The sequence below is a fragment of the Phalangium opilio genome, unplaced genomic scaffold (genome assembly GCF_054372755.1).
Source record: "Phalangium opilio isolate 3A_F unplaced genomic scaffold, DU_Popi_V2 ptg000537l_1, whole genome shotgun sequence".
NCBI classification, from domain to species: Eukaryota; Metazoa; Arthropoda; class Arachnida; order Opiliones; family Phalangiidae; genus Phalangium; species Phalangium opilio.
In genome coordinates this window covers 1,563,263-1,573,429 of record NW_028324243.1, presented here as the reverse complement: position 1 = coordinate 1,573,429, position 10,167 = coordinate 1,563,263, and the positions used below count along the sequence as shown (strand labels likewise).

At 39.2% G+C, this 10,167-nt stretch overlaps 1 protein-coding gene across 1 annotated transcript; it reads left to right on the top strand.

Moving 5' to 3' along the window:
- Nucleotides 1–1,158: 1,158 nt before the first annotated feature.
- LOC149588734 (uncharacterized) lies at nucleotides 1,159–3,967 on the top strand. Its single transcript, XM_089862065.1, has 5 exons — nucleotides 1,159–1,292; nucleotides 1,388–1,608; nucleotides 2,056–2,297; nucleotides 3,312–3,381; nucleotides 3,962–3,967. Exons 1-5 carry the CDS (start codon nucleotides 1,178–1,180, stop codon nucleotides 3,965–3,967), a joined length of 654 nt encoding a protein of 217 aa, XP_089718191.1. The 5' UTR covers nucleotides 1,159–1,177.
- Nucleotides 3,968–10,167: the final 6,200 nt, after the last annotated feature.

The following is a 10,167-nucleotide window of genomic DNA, read 5'->3' as shown; positions in this document are numbered from 1 at the left end:
GAACTCAAAAAGAACTAGGTTAGATATGAATAATTTGGTTAGGTTAAAGTTGATTATTTCAACTAAATAGTATTAGGTCAGGTAAGGTTAGGTTTTTTTTCGTTTGGTTAGACTAAAGTTAGTAATATTTTGGAAATGGTGTTACAATGTTACGCCTTTTCCAAAAAAATTACTGTTTACAATTATCTACTTCCGAAATAAAATAACCTTTCTCGGATTATAATATGCATTTTCCGAAAAATTACTGTTTAAAATTATCTACTTCCGAAATAAAATAACCTTTCTCGAATTATAATATGCCTTTTCCAAAAAATTACTGTTTACAATTATCTACTTCCGAAATAAAATAACCTTTCTCGAATTATAATATGCATTTTCCGAAAAATTACTGTTTACAATTATCTACTTCCGAAATAAAATAACCCCTCTCGAATTATAATATGCCTTTTCCAAAAAATTGCTGTTTACAATTATCTCAAAAACTTGTTTTATTAGGTCACATTCCTGATTATATGATCACGGAAAAGGTACCATTTGAAACCCACGAATATAACTGTATTGTTAAGAAATGCTCGAAACTCAAGACAAACACTGCTATTTCCCAAAATAGCAGCGGTTTCTATTTCGAGAACTGCTCATATGAGGTACACCCTTAAGAACGCGGTCCGGATATTGCGGAAACATTTGCTCCGATTTGCTAACTGCGAACGCGGTGACAGACAGACACGCACCATGATACATCCAGTGACATACCTATCCGTGACGTTTTCGTCACTTGGAGAGGTAAAACGTTTCGTTAGAACAGTTAATATTTCACCGCGAAACAAATATTTGAAATAATATTAAATCAGGTTCTATATTCTGATATCCGAAACGCTCGGGGATATAATTATCATCCAATATTTATCCAATTTAAGTTTTCGAACTGGGCTTAACAATAACATTGTGAATAAGATTAGATTTAAGCCTAACCCTTATTTCTTGTAAACATTAGACATTCTACGCCACAGGAAACTAACATTACCTTCCGGTACCGCAACATTCTTAAGATAATTTGATTTCATCACTGTCACCCAATTGCTCTTTCTTGTCCATATTCTTTTGAGACCTTTCATTCGACGCTTCATAGCTCTCGTAAATGTTTGAATTTCAGGTGTTAATTTTGATCTTCTCGTATATGTGCATTATGTCCTTAATTATGTGCTTTTCCAAGAAACCAAAGAAACTGTGGTCAAAAGTCAAGATGTTTTTGGCTAAAATGTGGGATGCCCTTTTTCTATTTTTCTTGGAACGTGAGTATAAATGAACGCGTGTTTTTGCAAAACGTGAATGACGAAAATTGGGACAAAAACCTAATGAATGAAATGCACATTGTCATTTCTACAAGCTTTCATGGTGATGTCTAACAACATTACGTGTAGAATTTTATTCGGATCTTGGCTACTGGTGGTGACCGTCATTTCAATTTGGATCTCCTGCATTTTCAAATCGGACGCTTACGAAGAGTCGTACGTAAAAATTAACACCCTGGATGATTGGCTCATTTTATCGGATCGAAAATTGGTGATGCATCGTAATTCCGATTCGGTGAAATTTTTCAAGTCGTGGGTAAGTCGAAAATTCTTTGAAAATATCAATTTTTTTGAAACTTACCAGAAAAGGTTCGACCAGCGGTTTGGAAGAAAACTATTGAATAGTTCAAGGTCCAATACCTAAATGTTAAAATCTATGTAGGACATGATGGAAGAAAACTTGACGTAGGATTTTTGGTTATGATTTATTGCAGAATGCAGAGAGATTCTTTACGCGTCTCGAGATATTCCAGTAAACTGAGGATTTAAGTTTGTCAAATCAGGCATTATAGTAGGTCAAGGAAAGTTGTAAGGCGGGTTAATCAGTTTTTACGAATCACGATAAAATAAGTTAGTTGTTGATACTTGTTTGTTATGTATTTTCAACGGCTCAAAATCCAAAAATAATCGAATAGCACTGAAAACTACATGATGTATGAATCCTAGAAAAAATTACATTTCGTTACTTCATTCGAACAATTAGGAAGACAAATTGCCCCAGGGAAGGATCTCTTTGGAAAGATTTGGTAAGGTAGATATTGTGGAAAGTGCCTCCGCCATTTTCGTTGAGGAACTCGCCGAAGGAAATCACGATTTTCTCGTTCCCGAAGTCTTGTTTCGTTTTGCGATTGATTTCGCATGTGATTTCCTCTTGTATAAACCTAAACTTTTCATCAGCGAAAAATCCTTGGCGACATTGAACTACGTTTTCGCCTTTAAAAAACTGTACACGATTTTCCTTGGCTTGTGGAAACTACCATGATTTTGTAAGTATTACTATAATCTCTACTTTGGACGAAAATCGGTATGCTTAACCTAAGACCATTAATCACAGATGAACTTTAATGATAAGCTAAAACTCCCGTTCTTCTAATGACATCGCATGTGGTCGCCCCTAGCGGGAGAATCCCAAAACCTTTCGTCTCATACATCGTGTTATGGCTATGTCTTGAGTAGAATAAGTTTCAATATTAGTCGCCGCAGGGCGCTATAGAGATGCTGCCCTAAAAGAACCACGTACCGTATCTCCATTCCAGTCCATCTGCATTCAATGGTCTTAGGCTTAACCGTAATGACCGCCATTTCAAGGGAGGGTGAAGTAGAAAATCAAGTGATTTTTTTAACGATTCTTCTACAAGACCAGCCTGCGTAGTGAAACATCCAGGAAATACCTCCGAATGATTTTAAAATTAAAATTAGTTTAAGATTTTATGGATAATTTCAAATAAGTTCCTCTGACCAATCGCGTAACACCCTGTCTTCTTGTCAACAAAATTCTCGTGGCACGCTCCATGCCAAATGAAATTTATCGCGAGATTTGATAAAATTTGCGCGCGATGTGATAATCGTGGCGCGAGATCTAGAGCGTGCAACTGGAATTTTGTTAACAGGAAGGCAGGGCGTTAGGCGATTGGTCAGAAGTCCTTATTTCAAATTATCCTTAAAATCTGAACCTAATTTGAGTTTTAAAATCATTCGGAGGTATTTCCTGAATGTTTCACTAAGCAGACTGGTCTTATAATTTTTTTACGAATCGATAAAGAAACTCTTGATTTTCCACTTCATCCTTTCTTTAAGATCTTCTGTAATTGCTTGCCAAAAAATTTCGAAGCGATAAGCCGATATTATCACCATCAGAAGTTAATGTGTTCCTATCCTGGATAAGAAGTCATTAACTTCTGCCATCATGTACTATTATTTTCATTTAGAAAATAATAATTGTATATTTTTTAATTTTAGAGTCGAGAGACTATTTGAAACGAAATGTTTCGATAATGTTTTTCAACAATCGACTTACGTCACTGATCAAGTGAGATGGCAAGTACCCGAGAAGACCCTTTCACCAGTTACGCTAGTTCAAACAGTGGTCGCATTTCGCATCTTTGGTATTGGCATCGTAATATGCATTGTTACCCTGGTGTTAGAGATCCTATTTTATCTCTTGAAAAATCTAAAATAACAATCTCGATTTAGAAAAAAAGAGCAATCGTAAAAATTCAAATTACCAACAGTTAATATCAACTGGCTTCAGATGATTTACTTATCCAAAAGTCTGATACCTAATGTTTAGATACAAATTAAAATTGTTGATAGTTCTCACTATGTTTGTTTTAACGAATCTAATAATCTATTCCAAACCAGTCGCGAAACTCCTGATACTAATTAACAAGCGAGTGACTTCATTTTAGTTATAAAAACTTTATTTCTAAGATAATTGTGATATTCAAATCGTAGCCTCTGAGATGATCTAGGCCCGTGCGTGTCGATTTTTATGGGAGGAAATATCCAGTTTCATAGAGGAAATATTTTCACCCAATATGTGTACTATAGATGAAGCTTTTATTACAGTTGCAAAGGGGGTCTTTCATAAATTGTCGTTGATATTTTAGGGGTGAGTTATAAAAATTTTATGAAAGAGATAGGTTTCACCCTTAAATTAACGTAATTCTTTTAGGGGCTATTTATTTTTAATTGAATCTTTTGGTTAGATTGTGTGGACAACAAAATTAATTACGAAGATTTTAACATTGTTGTTTTTTAGTAAATCAAAACTTCTTGTTGTTGCTAATTCACAGATTCATTATATCAAAAGAGGGATTTTTTTACTCCTTCATGACCTTTCATTTTTTTAACCTTAGCTTTTTGATCCTTTACTTCTTTGGCATGATTGTTTAATAAAGGTCTTCGGAAATTTTCTAAAACATTTTCTTACTATCCGCGACCTACGTCTATGCCTTGCCCTAATATTGTAGCAGTCTACGGGGTCACGAGGCCGAACTAATTTTTATTTTACCATACTAAAAGCGCCCACAAGCGAGAAAACACGGCGATTAAATTAGTTAAAAAAATATTCTCGTTTCGCGATAGGCACGGGCCTAGATCATCTCGGAGGCTCCGTTCAAATGCAGTCTCGTTTGGAAGTTTTTGTTTGACTCTCCGATAAATTACAAGTTAGTGATGACTCGTAGCAGGTGTCCCTAGAGGTCATTATCGTAGCATGTATTTAAAAATCATTTCAAAGTTATTAAATAGTAAGAAAAATCTACCACCAAGGATATTTAATTTAAAACTATCAAGTATACATATTTTCAATGTGTCCACTTCATAAGGAATTTAACATGGATTCAATCGCAGAAACATTTAAAAAATTAGATATCATCTTAATTATTACACAAGATAATAAAAATTAAATTCCGCTCAATGTTATCTAGCCTAAACTTCAATTTCTTAACCCACATAAGTAGAGAAAGAAGTTTATTCCAGCAACAGCCACACGACGAAATCACCCAGATCAAGAATGATTCGCAATTATCACACCTAAGCAAAGAATATGGACATTTTTAACGAAAAAAAAACCTTCTCAAAGAATTGGCATTAACATAATTAAATTACATAGAGAACTCATGCCTTCGTATTTTGATATCTTTAGTGATCCTCTTACATCAATCCGTTGACATTGACAGTGACTTAAATTTATGTTACCCAACTCCCTATTAATACCTTTACAAGCGATAATTTTACTCCATTCACTTAATAATTCATTCAAAATTTTCAGATGATATTTAAAATTAACTATATTGTCGCGTATAGCACCCCTTAATTCTTTCTAATCCATTTAAGAAATATTTAACAAAAATTTCGTATCCCCTGTATATATTATTCACATAACCTTAGACTTCTTTATTAATTCTTCTTCCCAATTTAATTGAATTACTGTTAATTTCCTTCAAATAGTTACATAAACCCTCTGTAATATGATTTATTCCGTGTAAATACTTTAAATGCGATAATTTTATTCCACTCAATTAATAATGAATTATTTTTTTTTAAAAAAATAATTTTATTGTCGGGCATAATTATCCCCAAAATTCTCTCCGTCTCATTTTAGACAGACTTCACTATAGTTTCGTATCTGATTCTATATAGAATACCAATATATATTGTTCAAGTTACTTGACTAAATAATTAATCCCTATCTCATATTTACCTTCAAATTTTTACATAACCTTACTCCACCTCAAATCACTTTATAAATAATTCATCCTACTCAAATAGTTCTGATATCTCATTCCTGTTAAACTTTCTGTGTACAATCTAGTGAGCGACTTGGGTGCTTTTTTGTTGTACAATAAACCGAATTGAATTGAATTAAATTGAATTATTATACATGCACAACCTTACTCTTAGATAAGACTTGATAATGCCTCTAATTTATAAAGATGGTTTTTTGATGGGCCGTAACATTTTTCGCATTGTGTTTGCTGCTTTGAAAAAATTACACTGAACTAAAATTTGGGCCCCAAATGGGTGGCTAAAATTTCAAAGAGATTCTTGCAATAGTTCTCCTTATAAAAAATAAAGTTGCTAAAGGTTTTTTAGAATCCTTAAAATGAATCCGACATTTGGTGAAAAATACTATATTCTTCCATAAAGATAACATTGGGATTATTTTGAAAAGTGACCATTTCTAGGAAGGCAAATAAAGAAAACTATTCGTTCGTTACGTTTGGGAACCATCTTAAATGAATGATAGCAGTTCAAGGATGTGCCTTCCCAGAGTTTTATTAAGAAAAATTAAGTTTAAGTATGGATTTCTATCATTATAAACACATACTTCGACTTACGTTGTTTTGGGTAATGGAGTTACGGTGCTCTACCACTGTTAGAGACACGCTTCTAGCCCTTATTATTAAGTTTGGACTTACGGCGTTTTTGTAGTGATTCACGCCGTAAGAGGGACTTTAGCTAGAAAAACATGGCGTTTGAGCTCTCGGTTAAAACTAAAATTTTGGAATTGGAATTAAAGTGATGGCTAATTATGTATGAATTTTATTATTTTCATAACAAAAAACGTCATTGAAATTTACTAAAATTAATTTTAAAGTTAAAAGTGAACAGAATATTTTATTATTAAACAATTTCGCTAAGCCTCGGTCAAAGTAGCTTTATGTTGATTTTCTACTTCTAGTCAACATCAACCTCCGTTATTTGGGAAAGAAGAATACTGTCGGTAGGTTCAAATAAATTATATACAAAATATATATTAATCTTACTGGTAGATCAATCAAATGCTACATTGTTATCTGTGAGAGCTGCGACATAAAAGTTTTGGTGAAAAAAACTAACATAAGAATTTTTTCAAATAATTGATGTTTTATAATCATGGCTTCAAAAGATAAATTTGAGTATCTGTACTTCAGGCAACTAATTTTCTATACTTATCTTTGGCTTTTTCGCGTCTTGGTCTACAATGACAATTTTTATTAATATCTGTTACTTCAGTCTTAATATTAATTAAAATTGTTTAAAAACCAACTTTATTTTTTATAAAATAAACTATTAATAATGAATCTCTTTGAAATTTTATCAACATATTAAGGACCCGGATTGTAGTTCTGTGGAAATTTTCAAAACAGATAACACAACACAAAAAAGCTACATCCAATCAAATAACCTTGCTGGCTCTCGAAGTTGGGGACGCAAGCTAGATGGAGTGTTCTCTCTTCCCCTCCCCCTTGCTTTGGTTTCCCGCTCGCGTTCTTAACCTTAGTCACGCTAGCTTGGGTCCTCAACAATGCGCAGTATCACACCTTCTCGGTGGTGAGAGCTGGTAACCACTACGTTGTGTGGGCTAAGCGGATACGCGTCCTTCTCAAGCCAAGGTGTTGAGGCATCGTGCCGAGGGCTGCATGGTACTGGGGAAGTAAAACTACGGTATCGCTAACGATCCCCTCGGGGCACCAGGCGACACCCCGTTGTATCTAGCCTTCCACCCGGGTGGGGGACTACCGGGTAGTGACCTTTCACTTGCCCCCTTACTCGTGGGATTCCCATGGATACTTCTCATAAAAACAACTCTAATTCTACAAAACCTACGGTGCAGGGGTCTGCTCAGGGCAGAACCCACACTGATACCACTACGCTAGGGCCTGTATCCAGCGATACTCGTGCCGATTTATCGGTGCGTGTGGCTGGTAAGGCTTCGAAACGTACCGTGCGACGTCGTCTTAAACGACAGATTGCTCGGGAAAAGGCCAAATCGGGGTCTGAAACGGTCTCCATCCCTGCTGGGGGTGCGGCGGCACTTGACACCCAATTGAAGAGGCCTAGAATGGAGGACTCGACTTCCTCGCCCAGCATCTCGCAGGCGGCGGCGAAAAAGGCTAAGTCCTATAGAGACACCGCCAGCGCAGAAAAGATGGCCATTGTTAAAAAAGGCTATCCGAAGGCAGTCATCACGGAGGAAGACGTGGGCCCAATTCAGAAGGCGATTCTAGGGGCGCTGGATGGGATACCTTCGGGGAGCCCTCTTCCGCGCCTTGCGAATTTTAGCCTGACGGCAGGGGCCCTGGTATACTCCTGTGAGGATTCGTTCACTGGTCAATGGCTGAAGGAAAACTTAGCCTACTCGGTGGTGGGGGATGCGGTGCTCTCAGTAATGAGAGCTAGCGAACTCCCTAAGCCGTTCAAGGTAATGTTCCGCACCAGAGACCAGATCACCAAAGAGCCGGCGGTGCTGTTGCGGCGCCTAAAGGCCCTTTACGATGGTTTTGCAACCGAATATGGGAAATGTATCCGGGCGTACGTGGACAGGGCCGTACGGTACTGGGTACTGTCCATTGATGGCTCCTCGCTGGACGCCATTAAGAATTTTGGCTTCGTGGGCTTCACTGGAGTGGACAAGGGTTGCTTCAAACTCTTACAGCACACGGAAACCATCACAACCACTGCAGCCGAGTCTACGGCAGGGGGTGGGACTAGCGAGATGAGGGATCTCGCTGTGGAGCTCCCTGGTGTCGCTCTAGGCACAGAGGGAGAGAGGGTGGCTCTTTCGACGCCAATGCTCATCACATCACGTGGGGCAGTTCTGACTGCAACAGGAGAGGTGATGATTTACTAGAATATTTAGTTGGTTGTAAACTCTATATTCTTAATCAAAACAATGAACCTACTTTTGTTATTTCTAATAGAAGGGAGGTAATTGACCTCACCTCGTGTTTTCCGTGTCTAACTGGCATATATCTAATGAGCCGTCTCTGTCGGATCATAGGCACATCTGCTTTACTGTCGCGACTACCTCTGTCCCGGTGGGAACGGAGATAGGCAATCCAAAACGGACCAATTGGGCCGGCTATAGGGAAGACCTAATCCTACGCTACGGAGGGGGTAACACTCCTAAACTTACTTCACCTAAGGATCTTGATAGGGCTGCTGGTGATTTACAGCGCTCCATCATGGAGTCGTTCCACCGGAACTGCCCACTTAAGACCGTTAACCGCTCGAGGCTTGTCCCTTGGTGGAACGCGGGTCTCAGCCGGCTTCGAAAATACACGCGCAGGCTCTTTAACAAAGCCAAGCGCACGGGTGACTGGACTGGATACAGGCAGTCCCTTAACACCTACAACAGGGCCATTAGAGCTGCTAAGAAGGACTCCTGGCGGACCTTCTGTGAGCAAGTCTCCAATGTCCCTGCTACGGCTTGGGTCATGAAGATTCTAGCGCACGACAGCACACATCGACTTAACACTATTAAGCTGCAGGAGGGTGTGTACACTAAGTCTGGGGCTGAGACTCTCAAGCACATGCTGGAGGTCCATTTTCCTGACTTTACTTTAATCAATCCAACAAACCCTGACTCTCTCTCTACCCTGTCCTGCACATGGCTAAGAGGGAAGACTGGCTTGTTGCCAGACAGGTTGTCACGATTCCCAAGCTTCGGTGGGCTGTCAACTGTTTTGAGCCCTACAAGTCTCCGGGACCCGATGGGGTCTTCCCTCTGCTGTTGCAGGAGGGCTTAGACCACATCGCCTCTCCGCTATGCAAGATCTATAGACTTTGCATGGCTTTCGGTCACATACCACGTTACTGGAAGCGCTCTGGGGTCATCTTTATTCCCAAGCCCGGGAAGGTTTCCTATCTCGAGGCGAAGGCATTTAGGCCCATATGCCTGACCTCCTTCTTCCTCAGAATTCTGGAGAAGCTGGTGGACGACGAGGTACTTTCGGTAACACCTCTCTCTTCTTCACAATTCGCTTACCAAAAAGGCAAATCCACTGAGACGGCCCTTCACGGCCTTACGAATTGCCTGGATAGGGCATTCGAGTTTCAGGAAATTTCACTGGCCGTCTTCCTCGATATTGAGGGGGCCTTTGATAAGGTCTCTAGCTCGGTTATTACTGAAGCTGTTAAGAGATTTGGCATCAGCGACACTCTTGGCCGCTGGATCAAGTCCATGCTTACCGACCGCGAGGTGTCGGCGTCCCTCCTTGGGGACTCTCTAGGGGTGACTACCAGCAGGGGCTGCCTTGATCTGCTAGCGCGACTGGCGTCCTGCAACAGGGTTCTGTTGTACTGGGTGCCAGGGCATAGCGGATATTATGGCAATGAGCAAGCCGATAGATTTGCGAAAAGGGGCACGGAGGCCAAGCTCTTGGGGCCGGAGCCGGCCGTCCCCATCCCCTACGGGCATGTCAAACGGAGTCTGCATGACAGGTTGACTGTCATACAAAACCAGCTCTGGCATAACATGGAGAGCCAGAGACAGACAAAACAGTTAGTCAATGGTCCATGCAGGTCTCGTGCAAGAGACCTAATT

Bases quoted from the DNA above. Each gene is read 5' to 3' on its own strand.
- LOC149588734 (XM_089862065.1), top strand. From the start codon at position 1,178: ATGTGCATTATGTCCTTAATTATGTGCTTTTCCAAGAAACCAAAGAAA. The intron at 1,293-1,387 runs GTGAGTATAAAT...CATTTCTACAAG, and splicing joins TTTTCTATTTTTCTTGGAAC to CTTTCATGGTGATGTCTAAC. The intron at 2,298-3,311 runs GTACACGATTTT...TTTTAATTTTAG, and splicing joins GTTTTCGCCTTTAAAAAACT to AGTCGAGAGACTATTTGAAA.